The sequence below is a fragment of the Dipteris shenzhenensis genome, chromosome 24 (genome assembly GCF_047967505.1).
Source record: "Dipteris shenzhenensis isolate YYH24624 ecotype China chromosome 24, Dip_SZ_1.0, whole genome shotgun sequence".
Classification (NCBI taxonomy): Eukaryota; Viridiplantae; Streptophyta; class Polypodiopsida; order Gleicheniales; family Dipteridaceae; genus Dipteris; species Dipteris shenzhenensis.
This window is the reverse complement of record NC_141619.1, coordinates 14,941,467-14,964,911: the sequence shown is the minus strand read 5'-3', so window position 1 is coordinate 14,964,911 and position 23,445 is coordinate 14,941,467. Positions and strand designations below refer to the sequence as shown.

Below are 23,445 nucleotides of genomic sequence, written 5' to 3'. Positions count from 1 at the left end.
CTTTCTTTTTTTATCATCAGAAGAAGATGGATTACCAAAGTCCTTACCCTTACCTTTCTTTGATCCAACATAGAAAGCCGAATCTTCTCCAATCCTCGTCTTTTGACGCATCTCCTCCTCCAGAAGCATCGCGCTGAAATCCTCAAAGTTGAGGGACGGATTTCTGTTCTGCGTATTCAGCGCTGTAACAAGACCGTCGTACTTTGGTGGGAGAATCCGTATGCACCTTCATGCTAGATTCTCGATGGTGATGGTAATGCCAATCGCAGTCATCTGATCGTGCAGATTCTTCACCCTGGTGATGAACGTCTCTGCCGCTTTAGACGACTCAGACAATTTCTCGTTCGCGAGTTGAGTCTCCAGATTTTGAATCCGCATCTAATTCGTGGTCTCGTAGTGATTTTTCAAGACCGTCCATGCCTCTCCGCTGTGGTGACATGTTGAATTAACGCCATGACAGAATCACTTTGCAGACAATAGAACACAGCGCATCTGCATTTCTTCTTGTCCACGCGAGAATCTCATCTGCAGTTGGTACTATCTGTTGTCCTGCATTGGCTGGATTCGGTCTCGCAACCGGCTTCACGTCCATCCCAGTAGCAGTATCTCAAAGCTCGTATGCGCTTAGGATGGTCTTTATCTTGAACTTCCAAAGTGAATAGTTAGAGCCGTCCAACTTTCCGCTTTCGCCGAACGGTGGGATTCGCAGTCTTGCAGGCTGGGCCATCTCTCACAATCTGCTCACAAACAAAAACACACTACCAAATCTTCTTGCTAGAGTCCAAGCTCTGATACCATGTAAGAAAATAATACATATGTGCTCAACAGATAACAGGATCTCGTACGCAAGAGAGAAAAGCAGATAGTATGGAGAATCAAAAATTTAATTACTGTAGAAATGATACAATAGATAGCGCTGCCTCCCAACCGTGCGCTCCTGTGAGAGAAGCTTCGATGGTGTGCTAGAAACAGTAGAGGATGAGGCTGGATGCTAAGGAATCAGGATTGCTATAGCGAGTGATAAAATGGGCTTCACGGGCTTGCTCTTATATAGCCAGTAGTCGTAGTCGGTTGAATCCAATTGGGTGACCGACCGAGTCTGCCCAAAACGATCAACTGGGGATCGATCCCGAAATAGGCCACCGACCACACGATAGAATCGTGGTGTAAAATAAAGCAACTAACCTATGGTCACCGTTTGACCCAGAGCCATCTGGGATCATTTGAGACTCCAAACGGGTCCTGCAACCCGAGAGTAGACTGCCTCGAAAAATGCTCCGTCTACCCTCAGTGCGGTCAGTCATGGAATGCCTTCCCGCACTTGCATGTAGCTAAGTTAGCAGTGTGCCAACTCCGTCCAGCCATCAGGCCACACATGGCCCCATCTGGTGTTCAAGCCAAGACCTACCGGATAACCGAGCTACTCAAATGCTTTCTCCTCATGTGGGGGGCTTACAAGTAGAGTTAGTTGATTATCGCGTAGTTACACGAGAGTGGAGCATTGATATCTAACAATATAATTGCCACCAAATAGGTATTTTAAGGGTACTTTAATCGAAATTTTAATTACATATTTTTGAAGGTCAAGGCAAGTAGAAACTATAAAAGATGGGTACTCGATTGAAAGCCCACCAAAAGAAGAAGCCGTTATGATAAAGAAGATCCAAAATTTCATGTTCAGACAACTTATGTCATGCAATGGCTCAAAACCTAACCTTGTGTAGTGTGTGTCAATGGTCTACCAAATGCCAAGATAGTTACAACTTTTGTAAACTTGTGGACATGATCATTGCAAGAGAAAATTTTATTTTACCAACAATAAGATGATATTTTTTTGCCAACACAAATCCGCCATCCTGACAACTTGCACACACTTAGTGCCATATTATATGCTCTCACTATGATCACCATCAAGAACTACAATATTAAGAAGGCGTCACTGGACGTGCCTGATAGCACTGCCCCTTACCAAAATATGAGACTTTGGCCACCAAGGTTTCATCAAGGAGGAGGATGGTGGTCATCACATCACGGTGGATGGAGACGATGGAAACGTAGAGATGATTTGGTGTTGTATGCTAAGGTAAAGAGTTAATGCGCCAGGTGGCTAAGGTAGAGAGTGTGCAAATGGTTCTTCTTCTCGATGTCAAAGGGCTCCCAAAATAGCATGTTATGTTTCTCTATTGAATTGATTGCCGAATCTGCCATTTTGGATGAGCAAAAGGGCTCTTGGAATAAGAATGGCAAAGGCACTTGCTCCAAAATTCAACTCATCGAATAAATAAACTACCACAAACACCAAAATTCTGTGATCAACCAATTAAACCCTCCTATGAAAACACCTCGTCTAGTCTCTGCTCTAAGTCGTCCGTGCTTGGCCTGTCCGACATACGTCACAGTTCGATCGCTTCTGCAGCAGAGCATGAAAAAGTAGATGTACATGGAAATCGCCACTCCACTCGCTTTGATGGTTCAGAGATCTCTCGTTGTATACTATCCCTTACGGACGTCTTCACTAACTGACCTTTTGCCACTGGCCCTATCCAAGTTGGGCGCTCCAGCTTTGGCAGAATTATGCAGGTCCGGAGTGATAGGGGAGTCTGCCCCCACTTCCATGTTGGAATCACACTGTCTCCGCTGAGGGAACTGGTTTTTTCTCAAAAGGGATTGCACAGCCAGCATCACTTTGATCACTGATCCTAGTAATCCCAATGTGAATATCAACGCCTGCTTGCAGGCGGCTCTTCGATAAGCAAATTTTCCACCTCAATGCAGAAAACATTAATCTGAGTCGTTTTAAGAGTCAGTGCGAGGCGAGCAATTCTTGAGTTTTGGAGCAATAGCAAGCGGACCTTGCTTTCTGGCACTCCCAATGCATAACAAGAGCTGTGCAGAGAACCAAGTGGAGTGCCAAGGGTTATATCCAGGAAGATCAACCACTAACATATTCAGAAAACATTAATCTGAGTGAGTGGAGAGCTCTCATGTGAGTGCGGGTCCCAAAAGACACAGTGGTGGTGTGTGAGATGTTCTGCTTTACAAGCAAAAAATATGGCGAAGACTTGAAGCACTGTGGGTATATTCGATACTGATTTGATTAAGCGATAGATGGAGGAAGTCCTAAAGCGCAATGGGTAAACAAACAATTGTATACAGGAAAGCAGCACTATGGACGGAGATACCGAAAACAGGTCAACCAAGAAGGAGGTCATAGAAGTGAGGGAAAGAGGTCGGCTACAACTCACAACGGTCCGTTGGAAGGGTGCAGTGCGACATGCATCAGCTGCTTGGAAGTTAAAACTGTTTTCTTCACAAGCCCACAGTGCATGGTGCAATATCCGCTCGTGATCAGTGACCCCGGCAGACTCAGAGGCGATTCCGGTGTTTCGAACATATTCAAGAGCATGCATTGCATGAATCAGTTTGAGAATGATGTATCGATCTGTGGCGGAGGAAAAGTCACTGAAATACAAATTGTTTAAGGTCACAATCGTGATTCTGTGAAGCTCGCATGTGAGGCTTGAGCTAGAAAGGTCGGATTTGAATAGAAGGCACAAGGCGAGGTGCATGGCTACCCAAAGACTCGAGTGGCACCAGTTGTGCGGTTGCCAACAAACTCGAGTGCTAAATTCTGATTTCAAAGGGCAACTAAAACGTTGCTATAGCCTGCCCCTTTTAGGGGCAATGCTAACAAACATATCCATTAGTGGCAGCCAAGCTTCAAACCAAAGGTTGCTCGGCCAAACTGTTATTGCACGCACCTATCAACCAAATGTCCAGTAATCATCAACTATCCTTTCCTATACCAGCCACTCACAAGCTACAGGAGATTCCTTGCTCTGATACCAGTATACTCACCCCCACAACGGTAAGTATCAACTGCCTCAACAGTTCATCTGATAATCAGTACTACAACATACCAAATGCACCATCTGCCACCCCCTAAGCCCAATGGCCACCTACTAAATGTGTCCTCTAGGACACTTACTAGAGGACACTTACGACATCCAATCAGTATTGATTGTCCTACTTGTGCACTACAGCCTAACTAACCATGACCACTACCTTGACTCCTTGATTTCCTAACCCAATGCACCCCAGTAGGGTAACACACTATTATTGACGTAACAATTCGATACCATTGGACAATTTCAACACTCTGTGCCAATACCCGTAGGGTACTAAACCAACAGCAAGGAGTGCTCCAACTGAGCAAATCACTTCATTGATGCCCAGGCATAGATTAACAGACAAAATTAAGTTACACAGGTCTTATCACACAGGTTAATCAAGTTGTGGTTTGCAATCGTAGGCAAATAAATGTGATATTTTGAGCTACAGTATGTTTAACAGCTTAAAATGTCAAGTTTCAAATAGAACAATTCTATATCAAAGAAAAATAAATATAACTAATTTGAAACTCATCAAAGATAAGATACCAATCATATGAAGATATGACAGTTTGTTTCTCAGATCTTTCAAAAGCAGAGTTTTCTGTCCTACTTGCAGGTTTCTTGCTCAAGCATCATCTAATGACTTTCTGCGCACAATGGAAAAGACTGCTCTCAATGGTCAAACAAAAAAACGATCCTACACTTCAAAGAGAGAGAGAGAGAGAGAGAGAGAGAGCACGTCTACAACAAAAAAACAAAGGTTAAATACCAAAAGCAGAGTTTATGATACATAGTACCACAGTCACCACATCAGGGAAGGATCTCCCAACCCCCAAAATTGGTGTCTGCAGGTTCCTTCCCAAGCATTTATCTTTAAAAATTCTTCTCTCAATTGGAAAAGATTGGTGTTCAAGTGACCACTGTGAAAACTGTCTTTTTTTCTAACGATGGTATTCTTCATTCTAAAGAATGGTGTGCATAAATTACATCAATACATTGAGAATAAAGATGAATCGAAAACAACACTCATGATCCCTGTACTACACAGATGTAAGGACACTCCAACTTTGTACGTATGGTATTGTACATCACCCCTTAGACATTGGGTAGCATGGCAGCCATGACTTAAGTGTTTGATCTCATGTCACTCATCTCGCTTTGGGGTGTGCCAGGTAGGCTCTGCTGTCCAGTTTGATTTAGTGACTGTGACTGTGACAAAAGATGATTGGAAGGCTGCTGAACTATTTGTTTACTTCCTGCTGATTCATATATTTGCTGTGTAAGCTGGTTAAAATTTACCGCCTGATGACCTGAAGTCTGAGATGAAATCTGTGACTGTGCTTGGCTATAAGGCTGGCCCTGCATTGGTGAGATGGACTGTCCACTCAAGTGTGAGAAGAGCTGGTTGCATGATTGGGACTGAGCCTGGATTGCAGGTGGCTGCATTTGACCACCTAATTGCTGATGAAGTGGTCCATCACTGCGTACCTCCAACTGTGTTCGAACCTGTGTTGGCAGCTGATGCACAGATTGGGAAAGCTTTGAGACAGCTGAATCAGCTCCCTGGAGGACAGTCGACTGCAAATGATTAGCAACTTGCCCTTGCATGGATGGGCGGGACAGTGGATGAGAATATGGAGAATTTATGCTGGGGTTTCCTTGTGTCAGCTGGTTGATTAACTGACTGAGTGTTGACTGCGACAGAAGTCCTTCAGACTGCATCCTTCTAACTGTAGGAAACCTGGCTAGACTTGCTGCACATCACCAATCAGAAACTCTTGAATATATGAACAAAGAGACTCTAAAAATCTCTCTCTCTCTCTCTCTCTCCAGAAGCAGAGACACATATATCACCATTTTCGGCACTGTATGAGGATGCCAAGAGGTATGGACAGTTAATGGAGGTTATGCTACTTGGGGATTGCGATGCCAGTACACACACACATTCTTTTTTTATTAAAAGAGAACAGTCCCTAAGAGTGGAACAGCCAGTTACAAGGCTTAGAAAATATCATTATATGACAAGAATGATTGCCATCCAGAAGCAGAGACACATATATCACCATTTTCGGCACTGTATAAGGATGCCAAGACGTATGGACAGTTAATGGAGGTGATGTTGCTTGGGGATTGCAATGCCAGTACACACACACATTCTTTTTTTATTAAAAGAGAACAGTCCCTAAGAGTGGAACAGCCAGTTACAAGGCTTAGAAAATATCATTATATGACAAGAATGATTGCCGTAGAAATGCTCGAGAGAAGTGATATTTAGAAATAGAGGGATCACCAAAGACACGATGGTTCCGTTCCTTCCATAAGGTCCAGACACACTTTTTTGGGGAGTAAAAGACCTTTCATTAAGAAGAATGTATATTCATAGCTGTCTCAAAGTCGAGACACACACACACTTTTTTTTTGGAAACCACCAATTCAATTAATCAAAGCATTTTACAAAAAATCCTGCCAGCAGGTGTGGGAGCTAGTAGCAGTGGGAAAACACTTCTAAAAGATGCAGGGAAATGTCACCTATATGATAGGCATCATACAGGAACATATGCAAGGAATGCTTAAAGGAAGCATATGTATCTAGAGACCCGCACGCGCACGCGCACGCGCACACTTTTTTATAGGGTGAAATCCATTTGTCCTTATATTACAAAGAACAGTCCCATGAAAAGGGACAGCCAATTACAAGCTCTCAAAAAATACCATTATATGACAAGAAGGTAGGATAATCTATATCTGCGCATGTAGACAATCATGTAATGATTGCCTAAAGGATGCCTGGAAGAACTGATACTTGGCCAGAGATGGATCACCAAAGACTTGATGGTTACAATCTTTCCATAGAGTCCATAGTGCCCGATAATGAGCCCACAAAAAGAAAAGATCATAGCCCTGCCTTATAGGCTGAGAACCAAATAGCAAGAAACGCTTGTCAAAACAAGTACTGGATAAATGGGTCAGAAGCCTTTGCACAAGAAATCATAAGATTCAGGGCAATGCCAAAAGATATGAGGCACAGACTCCTGTGGAGACTAACATCGGCGACATGTAGCAAGAGCGATATGATGACGAGCCAAAAGATGTCTGAACGGGAGAACTCCAAGTACAACTCGCCACAAGAAGAACCTTTGCCAAAGAGGAAGTTTGGAAGCCCAAATGTAGTGCAATCTTTGACGCCAACACCGAGAGGAGCGTGTGACAAACTAGATGTGATTACCATGAAGAGCAACCCATGGGGGAGGCAGAGCACACACTTTTTTTTGGGGTGAAATCCATATTTGTTTATATTACAAGAAGCAGTTCCCAAAGTGGGAGAATGCCATTGCAAACATCAAAAGATTTCAATATAAGACAAGTAGACAAACCAATCTATTTGACGAGCACTGAGAGAATCATAATAAGATTGCTTGAGTGACATCCGAGAATACCCAAACTTGAAAAAAGAGGAATCTCCAAAGACACTATGATTTTATGTCGTTCCATAGAGTCCAAAGGCCCCAATATTGAACCCAAGTGAAGAAAATGAGACTCAAGCCTTGGTGGATAAATGCCAAATATCCAAAAGAGCTTGCCAAAGGAAGCAGTAGGGAATCTAGCTCGGAGACATAGAAACAAAGCTACACACACACTCTTTTTTTTTTTGGGTGAGAACTTTTTTGGATTATATTACAAAGTAACTATCAGAAAATGAGATATGTCAAAGTACATAATTCCCAAACTAGAAAGATGGAAATATATCAAGAGAAAATCTCACCGTAAGACAAATATACATCATACTCTATGTATTGAGTTTGCACACAATCAAATAGAGATTGCTGCAAGAAGTGGCGAAAGATAACGAAAGTAGAAAAACTAGGACCACCATAGACTCTCTGGTTTATATCTTTCCAAGGAGTCCAAAGTGCCCAGTAACGAACCCAAGAAAAGAACAAGTCAAACTCTGGTCAGCGAGGATAAATCCCAAATAGCAAAAAAGAACCTGCCGAAAGTAGTATGAGGAAAGCGTAAACACAATCTCTGCTGAAGAATGCCGATGAAGTCACATGTGTCAGGGCAACGTTAGAAAATATGAGATACACACTCCTTGGGTGCCAGACAACAGCAACAAACAGCTGAAGCAATACGCTGGCATGAGAGCAAGCGTCCAGAAGGAAACATCTCCAGTAGAATACGCTAGGAAAAGACCTGTTGTCGAAGAGGGAGCTTGGAATGCCAAATCTGCCTCAAGCATCACCGCCACCAATAGAAATTCTGCACTTGTAGGAGGATGCCACCTATTCCCATAGGTAGACAGGTTTACAGCTATAATAGAGATGTTCAGATGGACATCGCAGATACACATGTCCAGGCCCTGTACAGGCAGTACTGCTTGCCATGTGTGCAACACAAGATGGCGATGTATAATGGTCCGCTGAGATGGCCTATATGCAACCCCCAACGCGTGTAAGAAATTGGAGATGGAGAAAGCTCAAAGACGTGGAGCTGAGCTGAATTTAAGTTTTGCAAGAATGATACAAGAGGGCTATCAACATGATGAAACCCTGAAACCCTAGGGTGAGGCTGGGGTAAAAGTCACACAAATGATAACTCAACCACTAAGTCTAGTTAGGGGGGAAAACTTGGAAGGAAATAGTGCCCCTAACCCTCCTAGTTAACTACTACATTGGCCATTGCCTTAAATATTACAATCTTTCCTACATTAACTTTTGTGGCGTCCAGCTTCTTGCAATAATGGTATTTTCTATTCTTCTTAGGCTGACCTGCATTTTATTTGATAGCCACTAAAGTGAGGCTTATTTTTCCTTTAGCCAACAAGGCTTCATCATCATTGACCTTAACAGACATATTTTCCCTTGTCTCTTCTTCCTGCAACAACAGTCCCACAAGGTCCTTGAAAAGTGAGTGGAACTGTCATGGACAAATTCAGAGAAGTATGAAAAATCAAATAAAGTCTCTGGCAAAGAATTCAGAGTTGTAGATAGATGCTAACTATCAAGTATGACTTCATCAATGTTCAATCATTCTTCTCTAAGGTCCTCGATCTTAGTCAAATGATCTGACATTGAGTCATCCTTCAAGCATCTTGACATTATCAAGCTCTCTTTTCAAGAAATTCCTTGCCTGATAAATATTCTCCAATGTATCCCAAACTTGCTTGGAAGTCCTAGAGGATTAGACATGAGGTATGAGGAACCTCCTTCCAAGCAAGGCAATGAGTGACAAAGCCTGGACATTTATGGCATCCCATCTTGTCTAATCCTGTGTAGGGCCAACAGGTGTAACTCGTACAACTGGTCTCACCTGAACCTACTGCCTAGCAAGGGATTACCTCCTTGTTGAAATGTACTAGGAGCAATGACGGCAACTCCTAGACAAGCATGTTCACCTATTACAAAACCCCATAGAGCCTTCGCAACTAGAAGATTCTTGACCGTAAAGCTCATAGGGAATAATTGGTGCCATCCAATTTATCCTCCTGGGCCGAAACTCCAAAAACACCTCCAAGATTCCGATTCTTATTATGTGCCATCATAAATGCACAAACAGTCCCAAAAATTTGCAAGCTCTGAATTATACTACAACTGAACGCTGCACAAGCCAATACTTGGCTAGCCAAAGGCAGGCTGAAAATATCAGTTCCAAACTGATAAAATGGACAGTTTGAACAGTACCAGAGAGAATCAAATCTGCCCCATACAAGCAATGCCTGGCTCAAACAAAATACCTCAAAAAAGAGAACTAGTATATCTGACAAACAATCATGCTGTAGATATCCTCGCTAAACCCCTTGCTAAGATTAAGCAAGATAAGTATTCCAAAATGATGGGTACAGAGGCCGATCGATCGTTCATCAAGGGGGGGAAATGATTGGAGGAGATGGGTGTCATATAGTACCATGGCATTGGGCTAATTGGTGTGGCTTTACCATGTGTCACATGGGCAAGCATTCACCAAGCAAGGCAAATATTAGTCTTGCATCCATGCATGTGTTAGAGCATTTTCATTGGCACATTTTATTAGTGCCATATAGGAGGTTTGACCCTTGACCTTTCTAAAAGGTCAAAGGGTGACTGCACCTCTACACCTCCTCACCTTTCAAGGTTTGCCTTGCATTGTGCATTTATTTGCAGCTAGCTGCTCCCGTTTCTAGTGTGCATCTCTCCATCATTGCAACCAGTGATTGGCATCTGCATTTTAAAGCAATGCAGTGTGTGCATTTCAGATTCTACATGTGCATTTGTGGGAGGGTATCACACACTAATGAGCCTCCCTTTTTCCTTCATTACATAGAAACGTTGCATTACTTCAATAACAAAGAAACACACATTTATACTTTAGGATCTGCCCATTTTGCCATATTGGGAACAATTTATGCGAGTTGTGATGGTTATAAGATATTTGGGCTCACTTACAGGTAGTTTGGAGGTGCGCTACCTTAGCTATTGCCTTGAACTTAACAATGAATACAAAAAATGCAAAGGTAGGCAATGGTTTTGATACCTAGGGGATGAGGTTCTCTCCCAAGTGGAGCAAGATGACCATTCATGTCCTCATACTTAGTTGTGAGGAGGTTAGCTTGACAAATCTCCTTACAGTATTCTTGCTGTGAAATCAAGGTATCATCATTGTCCTGATGTACTTCTAGAAGAGAGAGAGAGAGAGAGAGAGAGAGAATGAAATAAACAAAGGTCTGTATTCAGATATTCTTTCTTCAAGAGTGACAGGACTTCTTTGATCTTCTCCTTGGGGTCCATGTCATAATCAGATCATCAACATAAAGAGCTGGAGTCTTTTATCTTCTTCCCAAAGAGAGATATTGGGACCTATTTCAGCCACAGTGCCTTCTTAAGTCTGACCATCATGTTAGTGCCAACTTGAATCCTAGAGGCTGTTCCACATAGACTCTCTCCTAGGTCTAATTTAAAAACACTAACTTCATATCCATCTAGTTTCCAAACCAGCCATGTGCTGCAATTGTCATGTCTGCTGAGATTCATCCAAGAGGCTTTGGCAACTAGATGCCCATGAGTGGTCACTGCAAGGCACAAGATCCCTAGCGTACTTTTCACAAGCACCAAATCAATGAGCGTCTATAGGGCTATCGAGTAGAGTCCCACTTGACACATTGTGCTCAGCTTATCAAGGTTGCCTCACTGCAAACATGCTCATGTGGAGCTTAGTTTAGTCGTGATGGATTGGACATAGGGCCCAACTACTTGAGATATACATGATGCACAACCCAAATTCTAGGCTCACTCTATCCATCTCACAAGTATTTACATTTTTCGCTCTGGTTTACACTACATATAAGACACCTCTTATTTTCCTCTATGGGGTGTTCTAACACTGAGGTGTCTCAGGTTTTTGTTTCATAGGCTTCATTGGTCTTTCACAAATGTTAATAAACCTCTCTCACTCACATTCGCAAGGGCGTAAGTAAGCATTGTCACATCATATGTGTACTTGGGATGCCTTTTCACAAAGCTCGAGTTAAGGATCAAGCCGATAGCATGTGCAAGATTGCCTAGAGAACATGCTTCACTATCTACATGGGAGAGATTGTTTTGAGGACCATTTTCATATTTAAAAACCCTCCTAGTTGACTCTCTAGTCAAACCAGTAGAGCCTTATGCAGGTATGTGTTGTACCTCAACTATGAGTACCACCTCAGCTATCATACCCATAGCCACGCCAGCTCTGTTCGCAGGGGTATCCAACCAAAGGGGTCCACATCGATTCATCCAACAGGCTTTGGCAACTAGAGGCCCATGAGCTCATCATAGCCAAGGGACTACTATCTTTCTCAGAGTATCGACTTGTGACAGCACACCGTTCCACCACACCTCAACAAAGTTGTATCTTGTATTTTGTTTCTTTAATTTGATAACCCGAAGAAGCATCTAGGCACTTTCCCTCCTGGTATTTTAGCCATCATATTGTACCTACCTCATAGACATTTCTCTGAATTTTTGATATCCTTGATTTCTGTCTCTTGCAACACTTCGAGGTCTCTAGATAATTTTTATCCAGTATATTCACTAAGAGCATGCTTTATAAAGTGCGATGGAAGGGACTGTATACATCAAAATGGACAGATTTGCATCTCAATTTGAGTATTGTCTCTGACTTCTAAGGAAATGGAAAACTGATTGACATCAAATAAAAGGAAGCAAACAGATTTCTCACCAATGGGTCCCAAACCAGTCTTTCGTTCAAAGGATATAAGGTCCTTCATGCTGTTTACAACTTCTGCAATCTGGAAAATCATACATCAATATTAGTTCGCAGAAAAGTAAAAGAGAAGGACAATCAACATTCTTATATATACTAGTAAGCTCTATGGAGTCCACATACATATTTTATCAACTTGCAACACTAACAAGACCACCTGACCAACCAATCTTCCACTAGACAAAACCACAGGTAAGACAAACTTTCAAAGGCAAAGAAGACACATAATCATTTAGTTAATTGAAATAGAATCACGGCCATTTATATTGTTAACGTCTGTTCACCACCAGAATTATGCAGTACTCTGAACAATAAGAATCGAATGCATTGCTAGAATACAATCTGCCGGAAGAGAAAGGAAAAATTGAAGGGAATCAACAAGTCAAAGCGTTATCTAAATATCAACTACAATCTGCAGCCACAAAAGCAGTAACTTTCATGAACATTAGAGACCAGAAGAGAGACAATGTGTGTGAAGGAGTCAGAGCAATTAAAGAAAATCAATGGGCTACAAAAGCAAGCAGTTTTAAAGAGCTATGGCAACGACAAAGTGTAACTCCCACTAGATGAAAAATGCAGATTCAATGCCAATCCCCATGTGAGAAAAAGAATGGATAAAAGTCAATGCATATAACCCCTGCTGAAGTAAACTCTTTGGAGGAGCCTACAAGAAAACCAAAAGTAGCTTGATTGGAAAAGTGATTAAATGAGACAGACAGACAGACACAAACAGAGAGAGAGAGAGAGAGAGAGAGAGAGAGAGAGAGAGCAACAATGTCGTCTTACATTCTAGTAAAAGAACTTTGTGTCCTGCCAGTACAGCATTGTTGAAAGAAACACTACCAACTGACTCAAAGAGTTTTGTGTATGTGTGTGTGTCATTATGCCATGTTACGATGACGAATTAGAGGGAGTGATAGATGCCAGCGGAACTATAACATGAAACAAAGAGGTGTCCTTTCAGCCCCATTTCCTGCTGTACAGTTCCGTACAACATGTACGGCCCATATGGAGCAGGGTTTTCCCCTCCTGTGGTTTTGCTTGCTCGTTGGGTCCGTGTCCGGAGATCTTTGCGCTAGTTTTGACACAACTGCCCTTTCCTCTTCTGCTCTCTACCGTTCCTCTCAGAGATGCCTACACAGATCAAAGATGCCTCGCGGCCTTCATTCACGAGGGGGTCCAACACAGAGAGTACTTACTCAGGCGACGGGGCTTGGCCACATCATCAGACACCTCTCAGAGCAGGATCACAGAGTTCTTCCCATCGAGTGACATTGATCGTCCAATCTCTAGCCGCAAACGTGACAGAGACCCTGACCCGACGACCGCAGCATGACACACGAGACATCGAGGGGACACAGATCACTCTGGGAGACCTCCCATCATTGTTTAGATCCAGGATACGTCCCGCGGGAGTCACGGTGTCTCTGGTCTTGCGTCGAGCCTCGTCCAGGAGACCGAGACGCACGGCACCTCTTGACGTGCCCCAACGTCCCATCACCGGCTATGCACCAGCCAGGGCGGCATGACATACGAAGGATTCCACTCCGCTCCAGTCCTTTTCTTTTCATTGTTACATCCAGATGTGTTTGATTATGTATGATCAGACTTAGGATTCAGCACAGGTGATGATGCTCGTTTCAGTAGCTCCACCCTTACTATGATTTGTATCAGGTTTCCTTTCAGTCTCATAGACCCATCGGTCTTCCGAAGACTCTAACAAAATTTCTTTCTTTCTTTCTTTCTCTTGTTGCATCGCCAATTTTCCTCTCTTCCTTTCGGCCTTTTCTTTTGACTCTCCTTTTCTTCCTACTTTGTCCATACAAGTTTCTCTTATATGACTTCAATAAAGATTTATTCACACAAGAAACAAAAGCAAGACTAGGATCAGGATGACTCTGTGCATGCCTCGCTTGAGGCTCAGCTGGTTTTCGAGGTTATGCATGAGGGTTTTGAACATATCCGCAAGGATGAGGGTTTTGAAGATATCCGCAAAGATTGGAAAGATTCCGCACCCACACTTGGGATTATGGTGGAGGTTGATGATATAGTGGGTCACGAGCGTGAATATGCAAAGCTTGATGTCATTATCTTTTTCCCAGCTTATATGCCAACTACAGTAGATGTGGGTAACTGGGGACCAAAACACTGGGTGGTTGTTTTGTTCGTAAAGTGCACTATGCAGCCCGGGGCTTTTTTGAACTTATTATGGTTTATGAACAGCATAAACGGATGCTCCTTGAACATTCTCCACTTTTTTATGGACAACAGATGGTTCATGTTTTGCCATGGTCGCCCACTAGGGACTAAAAGGCTTTGATTCGACATCACTGTCCAGTGTGGGTGGAGGTGGTTAATTTTCCTCAATGTTTGGTTTCTCTTTTGCCAAAATTTGCAGCTTCTTTGGGCAAGGTGGTGTGTCCACCCAGGCCAAATGGGAATTCAAATAGATTTTGCATCCAATGGGATACTGATAATCCCACTCCCAAATCTTATTCTATTACAATAAATCATGTTGCTATGGGAAGTGCATTTTATAAGCTCAAATAGGGGTTATTTGTAGGAGCTTGCTTTAAATGTAAAAAGTTTGAGCACATGGCCTCCTAATGCGCTCTGGTTTTACACAAAATGCCTCCGAATGCTATGCCTACTCAAATGCAACCTAAGGATACTGGTGGCTCTTCAATGGCTAAACTAAGTCCAATAAGATAGATACTACAGCCCAAGATCAGGGGTTGTGGGGATGGAGTTCTAGAGACAATCAAGCACTACCTTTGGGGCTTCCTCACTGCACGGCGGATTTGGTTGGCGGCTGGGATTGTGACTCTGTAATATAAAACCAAATTCTTTTCACAAAAAGAAAAAAATGTGTGTGTGTGTGTGTGTGTGTGTGTGTATGTGTGTGTAATTTTGCAACTAGGCCACTACATGTTCGTTTGCAAATCACACAATCCATTTTGATAGCATACATACAATTTTATTTGCCTCTCATTATGTTCACTAAGGTAGAGCTGGTTTCCTTTATGTCAGCTATCATGGAAATTTTCTGGTGTTCAAAAAATGGCAAGAAAAGTCTCAGATTGCTCTCTATGCATCGTCTCTGTTCTCCAAAGATGCACGGGGTCTGAACATTCTCAATATTCAAATGCATTTACTTGCTCACAGAGGAAAAATGATGTTGCAATTTATGCAAGGAGATCAGCCTTGGGCTTTCATGATCCACTCTCTCTTATTACATATTCATACTTCTACCTTTGGGCATTGGCAGCCTACTCAGTGGGATTTCCTATTTGGCTCTATCCAAGGCAAGATCAGAGGCTGCCCTTTTGTCTCTCGCCTGCTTCTCGATTGGAAACATATCTTATCCCACTTAGAATGGCATGGCCGAGATTCTCTGTCGGGAAACTCTTTGAGGGCTGAGAATATTTATTGGTCTAAAGTATTCCACCTTTCTTTGGCCATTTAAGAACCCAGACGTTCTTATTTTCTCTCCTTCAAAGGCATTTCATCTGTGGCGGATGTACTTCAGGATAATGGCACACTTTTATCTTTTTCTATGGCTGCTAGCAAATACGGTTTGGGAGCTCATTATCGTCCTTTATGGCACAGGATTTCAGCAATGCTTCGACCGTTCTTGCCGGTACCTCGCTTGGAACTTCAGAATAGGCTTGAGGATTGGATTTTACTCTCTTCCTCCTCTTCAACCCGTCCCTTGAAGCTCTCACATATCACAGTGTCATCTCTGTATAAAGTGTTATTACCTCCGCCTTGGATTTCTGACAGAGCAAATACTATTTGGCATATGGATCGCCTACTAAAGTGGTGGAGAAAACGGTTGCGTCTCCTTTGGCATTACAAAGTCCCTCTTCGGCAACAGCTTTTCCTTTGGCAAGTCCTGCTTGGCATTTTTCCATCTGGCCAGTTACTCGCACACAGACATATTGCTCCGGCTGTTTGTCACAGATGCCTGCACTCTACTGAATCTATGCTTCACATCTTTTGGTTCTATCCACATACTTGTGACTTCATCACTCTCATCCGACAGAGGCTTCGAGCGAGATTTCCTACTGTTACTTTTGGCAGACTTTTCTCGTTGTTTGGTTTTCATCCAGAGAGACAGGGTTTTGACTTATTTTTTATATGGGTACGCTACTGGGCACTATGGACTTTATGGATGGACAGAAATCATAGAGTCTTTGGTGATCCACTTTTTTCGTCTTTTATTTTTTTCAAACGATCTCTGCAGCAATCTTTCTATGATTGTGTTTAGACTCGTTTGATTGATCAAGATATGTATACAGCTTATACTGAGATCTTTAGTTGAGTAGTAGTTACTTCATTTTCGAAGTAACTATGAATGTAATTATTTTACAGCAATAAAAGAAAAAAAAAAGTGTGTAATTTATTTATTTATTTATTTATAAGATTTTTAATATCTTTAAATAACCATGCACAAATAATCAAGAAATACCTGCAGGCACCTCACATAACGTTTAGAAAAGCCGAGATCATTTACATTGGGAGCTTCCAGCTTGATTGCTAATTGCTTTGCTGTTGATGTGAACCTGCGATGAAAGCAAATGGTCAATTTTACAAAGGCATCTCTTAATGCATCCCATAATGTAATCACCCCACCCACCTACATAGATGACAAACATACTCATGCTATACAACTACTGCCACAAATACAAAGGTGCCTTCACATGTCTATGCATTTAACACACAACAAAACACAATCTTGACATGATGTCCATCCAAGCTTGCAAAAAATCGCAATTGTGCATGCAAACATGACTACAATCTGCACTTCGAATGCCACATATATTTGAACTACTTTGTAATTATTATTAAAATTTAAAAAAAAGTACTAAATCAGAAATATACACTCTGTGGCCAAACAATCAAAAGGTTCCTTTGAACATAGATAACTTCCGAACTTACGGTCTCGGTTTTGTGAAAGTGAGCAATAAAATTCCAAATCAGAAATAGTCGTCCCCTCCCAAAAGAAAGCGACGGAAGCATGCAGGGGAAAGGGGGCAAGAAAAATGTCAACAATACAAACTCTTTGAGGAGACAAAGCACATAGATAGAAAAATGACGGAAGGATCACTTGAAGGGAAGGGACTGGGACGAAACTCACAGCGAGGGCCTTTTGGTTTAGGGGGCGAGATAGCACACATACATTTCTGTGTATGTACATACACATGCGAACAATTGTGGGTGGGTGTGTTTTATTGGGGTGCGTGCGCGTGTGTTTGTGTGTGTATGTGAAGGTTCACAATGTAGCACCTAAACCTCAATTGCAATCCCCAGTAGCTCCTCTTGATGATCCTTCTTCCTCGACCACCCCTACATCTTCTAGCCTTGATGTTTCTGACTTCTGAGAGCCCTCTTTAGTTCACCAATCTCTTTCTGTTGAAGTGGAGTCTCATATGGCCTCTTCAATCATTAAATCACTGTCTTTTGAGCTATAGGTGGATATATCTCCTTTGGATATAGTTGGTAATGAGGATCCAAATATGGATTTGAGAGAGCAAGATACACGGGTTCTTTCTCCTCAATCTAAAAGTATTTTTTTACCCGAGGACATGTATCATGATTCCTATGCTACAACAAGTTTTGACCTAGTGATTTAAAAGTATTGTCTTCCTACCTACATCAAGAAGAATCACAAGGGTCAAAAGGAATTGCATTTTATTGATGGCACCACTACTTCGCTCAATGGTTTTCTGGTACAACAGGGGATTACGTTGGAGGATATTATTTCTATGACGCCACCTACTGGCATGTACTTTTGTATTCTCCTCCTTTCCCTTTTGCTACTTTTTCTTGATCTCTTGTCTTTCTAATAGGGGTTATGTGTTTCTTTTAATACCACATGGTGGGTTTTTACCTTCTTTAAGGTTTCCCATGTAGTAATATATAGTATTACCAAAAAATATGTGTGTGTGTGTTATTGCCTTTTCCTTGGCGGCTAGACAGTATGGATTGGGGATGCATTATCGACCCCTTTGGCACTATCTTTCTCAAACGTTGCATTCCTTTTTACCAATTCCCACGTTGGAGCTAATGTACAGCCGTACTGATTGGTCCTTAAATCGCCACGGCTCTACTACCTGCCGCTTCTGCTCCTTACACCTAGCTGATATGTCAGTGGCTGGTTCATATAGGGTCTTGATGCCTCCTCCTTGGATATCACATCATGTAAATCAGCTTTGGTCTTTGGATCACAATGCCAAATAGTGGCATAAAAGATTGAAGTAGCTCTCGCCTTGCAAACTTCCGCTTCGTCAACCGGTTTTTCTATGGCGAGTGATGCTTGGTGTTATTCCTTTCGGCCAACTCTTGGCATGTAGTCATATTGCTCCTGCTCTAGGGCCTAGGCCACATATGTTTGGCTCCTAGGGAATCCTTGCTCCATCTTTTGAAATTTCCCTGTCACCTGTGACTTCCTGCTATTTCTTCAATAGTGCCTCCAGGCCCGCTTTCCAACTGCTTGCTTTGGCAAGCTTTTTTGGATTCTTTGGCATTTACGGGGGTTTCCATTTTTCGAGCAAAAACCCCCGAGCGACGAGCGGACAAAAGATGGAAGGGGTCAAAATATATAGGCTCAAGTCATTTTTTGGGAGTAAAAAATTCCAAATTATTTCAAGGAATATGTAAGTAAATATGAAACGTTGATAAATAAATATATACCTTTATATAATATGCATGTATAATGTCCAAGTGGTGACTTATTTTATGACTTTCAAAAATCCTTTCTTTTGCTTTCACCATTGCTTGGATCATGAAATTTTGAGCAAATATCCTCTTTACAGTTCCTGAGGATGACCTAAGAAAAATAAATAGTACCTTTTTAATAGACGCTCTAAGTGTATTTTGTCAGAGGAATATGGTTTGAAGAGCTTGTCCCAACCCTATTCCGCCGGCAAAATACCCTTGGAGAGCCTACGCAAAAGAGGTCATAACTTTTTCTCCTTAGCTCAAATTGAGGAGCTGTAAAAAGGAAAAATGTTCAAAATTTCATGATCTATGCAATGGTAGTTATAAAAGAGAAAAATTAAAATTTTCAAGATGTATATGAGAGTTACAACTTCTCCCCAATTCATGTTATGGTAGGAAGGAGTTCAATAGAGACCACATTTCCTTAAAAGTACTTAGGTTCAAAGAATTGGGAATATTTTTAAAATCCCTACCTTGCCTTCCCATATTTGACAATGTATTAGAGATTAATTTATGATTGATTATGATGGCTTTAAGTATGAGGTTTCCAATATCTTTTTCCTACTCATCCAAGGAATATGGTATACATTATTACATGAGAGCTTCAAATATGGGATTGCTAAAGATTAGGGAAACTCTTTTAAATTGATTGAATTACCAAAATCCTCAAAAGAGAGTATGATAGGGAGGTATTTATAGGAGTTTCTAAAGTGTTCACTATTTGTTCATATATAGATGATGCTCTCTAAAATGAGGATTATAATGAAAAATAAGTAAGTATATGGTTATATAAAGGAGAAATTAAGAAAGAATTTGTATTTCTTTGAGAAATATACGAGCATGGTTGGTGTCAAAAATTATCGCTTGGACTTTTCTGCTCGTAGGTTTTTGCTCGAAAACTGTGCACATCCGGCATTTACCCACAGCAAGAAGAGTTTGATGAATTTCTTACATGGGTTTGATATTGGATACTCTAGACTTCATGGAAAGGCAGGAACAGTCGAGTCTTTCAAGAGCCTACTTCTTCCATGTTCCACTATCTCTCACTCTATTAATGGGTCTACTAATTGAAAAAATTCGATAACTTTGCTCTCGAGCATAGGATTTGCATCACATTTTTTACATGAGGTTTGTAATTTTTTGCTTCAATGGTCTTGGCATTGAAAAATAGCATTAGATTAGCAAAACTTACAAAATTTGCATGGTTCATTAGATAAATTAATTGGTCATCCAATTAAGTGATTAGCCTAAGTTAACACCCCCTAATCCTAATCGAATTAATCTAGTTTTAATTAACCCTCCCTCCCCCTCCACCTCACCACCCTCCACTCAGTCCACCCTCTCCCTCCCCGTCTGCCTTGTCGCAAATCCCCTCCCTCCCCTCCGCCTCACCCCCGTCCCCCTGTTGTGTGTCCGGAAGCTCCTCTCACTCCCTCCTTGCTGCTCCATCTTGATCTACAGCAACAAATCACACATCGGATGATGAGATTCCAGCTGGGTCGTTCAAATTCTGCACTGCTTGCGATCGATTTGCAGCACCGAATCAGACATTGGGAGATGAAAATCCAGCGTTGTCATGACAATTCTACACTCCTTGCGATGATGAACCATCCGCAGCAACCACTACCTGCAAGGAAATTTCATGCTTGTGGTCCTTGATTTGCATTCCTAGTATTCACATTCCTAGCTTTCCTACAGCTCTGTCTACCCTGCTTGCCATCGCCTTCCTTTGCTAGTCATCGACTCCATTTGCTAGTGCAAGGACGTCTGTCTACAATTCCAACGGCAACTACTTGCAACAGCGAGTACTTCAACCTCCCCTCTCTTTTCTGTAAAGCCACAGCAAGACGACTAGCGGGGCAAAGGGAGGAAAGGGGGGGAGGGCGAGGGGGCCCCTGAGCGGAGAGGGAAGGGGGCTGATCTGAGCAAAGAGTGGAGAAATGCACAAGGGAGTGGGGGTTATGCAGTACGATAATCTGAAGGAGCTGGATGGCAGGCTCTTATGAAGCAACAGTAGAGGTGGCAGGAGGCATCTAGAAACATCTTTAATATTTTGCTTGTACCTTAGGCTATGAGCCCTTCCTTTTCACCCCTCTTAGCTTCTCCTAGGCAAATTAATTATATTTTTCACCAACTAGGGGCCCCTATTTTCACATGTCATTCAAGCAATCAGTTTATGATTGCCAGTCTATTCGTAACATAGATTACGATGTCTACTTGTCTTACAATGAAAATTTCGGATCTTGTATTTGCTGATCTCCACTTTGGGGACAGCCTCTTGCAATATAAGAATACATGGATTTCACCCCCAAAATTATATGTGTGTGTGTGTGTGTGGGTGGGTGGGTGGGGCGGGGGGGGGTCAGCTTAACAGTCTCTGGGATAACTATCTTGTAATATAAAGACACCAAAAAAAAAGTGTGTGTGTGACTTTCATTGCCCAGACTGATGCAGATGACTCCTTTTTCACCCTACAAAATGCAAAAAGGGACTTATCATGCATTATGAATGCATTGTCTCTATTTTCCTTGGTTGCTGGCCTGCATGTAAATTTTCAAAAATCTAAGCTTCTTGCTTTGCGCAGGAAAGTCTGGGATCATTTGCTATGGCCAGGGGAAATTGTTGCACTAGTGCAGCTAGTGCATCATCTGGGTTACCCATTGGGATCGAAATCACTCGTAGGCAACAGCTGGATTGGATGCTTGAAAAGCTCAAGAAGAGATTGGAATACTGGGAACTAGCGTCCAGGCCTTTGCATACACGACTTCGGATAGTCCAATCCACCTTGGTTGCATATATACAATTTTGTCTACCTTTGATGATGTTTGCTCTTTTGGAAAACTCATCATCACCGCAAAGCTCTCAAGCTCTTATCTATGGATCACCTTTGTACCCCTCTTATCTATGGATCACCTTTGTACCCGAAGATGCAATATTTTGAACATTCACTCATCTTCTAGCTCACAAGGGGAAAATAATGCTTCAGTTTGTACACATGGGCTGCCATGGTGAGACCCATCTTACATTTGATGAATTGGTCATTGGAGACCACTGCAATGGGACTTCCTATTTGGGCATATTAATGGTCAAATTAAGGGATGTCCTTTTGCAAGTCGAATGCTTGCAGATTGGAAACAAACCTTTTCACATCTCAAATGGGTGGGACAGCCCTCTCTAGGTAGTAACTCCTTGCGAGCTGAAAGTATACACTGATCAAAGATGTTTGATAATCTAATCCACTAGCTTTACAGGAGTCCAGGCGCTCTTATTTCATTTGTTCTAAATGGATTAATCTATTGATGATGTTTTGGATGACACGGAATGTGTGATGCCTTTTTCTGCCGCAACTCGTGATTTTCATTTGGGATCTCGTTATCGTCCCTATTGGCATCTACTCTCTCAGCTCCTTCAAGATTTTCAGCCAATTCCGCTTCCATCACTGTGCTGCTTTATGCAGGGTTCTTTTACCCCCTTCTGGGTTTTCATATTGTCTTTTACTTCGGTTTGATGGTATTGATCAGCCAGTTCACAGTAAGGGGGGGTGACGAGTGATGGTTTGCCCTTGCCGGTCGCAAGCTGACTGAGAAGTTACTATCACACGGGAGGTGTTGGATAGTTGGACTTGCTCTTTGTTGTATTGGGTGGGAGGGGGGATCGATCTGCTCTTGCACACTCTTTGCTTTGAAGGGGGGTGTTGGAGATATCATAGCCAAAGAGTGTGTTAGTGTGATGTGTTGGGGTGTAGTACTAGGAGTTCTAGTATTAGTTCATGTGTGTGAGTCATGTGTCACTATGGGACTTATCCCATATGCACTTGGTGCAAGTGTGAGTATGTAGCCTGTAAGGCTTGTACTACTTATGATTATGAATAAGATAGCCTTTCATTATGTCTTGATTTATATTTCATTTCCTCACACCCTAACCTTCTCTCTCCCTCTCTCCACCATGTTTCTAACATCTGGCGCCATCTGTTGTAGCCTTCATCCTGGGATAACCCCAACCTTTTTGTTGTGAGGTGCTGCCCATGTGGCAAGCCCCTCTCTCTCTCCTCTTGGCATATCCTACCCTCGGTCTCCCTCCCCCACGCTCTCCTCATTTGGGGGCTTACAAATGGGGAGGTGACCTTTCCAACATGTGAATCATATCTAGCCCTTGCATCGCACTCTTGGGTGGTGGATGAACAGATTGAGGTTCGTTTTGAATTCAAAACTCCCTCTTCAGCAATAGGTTTCCTTTTGGAGAGTAATTGGAGGAGTATTTCCTATTGGACAGCTATTGGCTCGCAGACATGTCGGCCCTTCTCATTGTTATAGATGTCTCGCTCCATGGGAATCTATGAGCCACATCTTATGGCGTTGTCCTCACTCGAGGGATTTCTTATTCTTTTTACAATGCCTATTAGTTGCTCCTTTTCCTAGTGCTACTTTCGGTAGGCCTTTCTGGATTTTCGAATGGCACCCTATCAGGCCGGGCTATGAGCTTTTATTCTATTGGGTTCGCTATTGGGCTCTCTAGACTATATGGAGGATCCGCAAGACCCTCTCTTTCATAGTTTCTCTTTCTATCGTTAGGCGATCTTTCTTCAATT

General features: G+C 42.3%; 1 protein-coding gene across 1 annotated transcript in view; it reads right to left on the bottom strand.

Annotated features, from left to right (window-relative positions):
- Positions 1 to 4,672: 4,672 nt before the first annotated feature.
- The window catches only part of LOC147886261 (uncharacterized), a 70,449-nt gene continuing 51,676 nt past the window's right edge, over positions 4,673 to 23,445 (bottom strand). The window contains exons 10-12 of the mRNA XM_087395434.1: positions 16,606 to 16,699; positions 12,090 to 12,159; positions 4,673 to 5,647 (exon numbers count right to left, since the gene is read on the bottom strand). Of these exons, the coding sequence (XP_087251560.1) occupies positions 5,019 to 5,647; positions 12,090 to 12,159; positions 16,606 to 16,699 (793 nt within the window). The 3' untranslated portion in view covers positions 4,673 to 5,018. The remainder of the gene's footprint in view (positions 5,648 to 12,089; positions 12,160 to 16,605; positions 16,700 to 23,445) is intronic.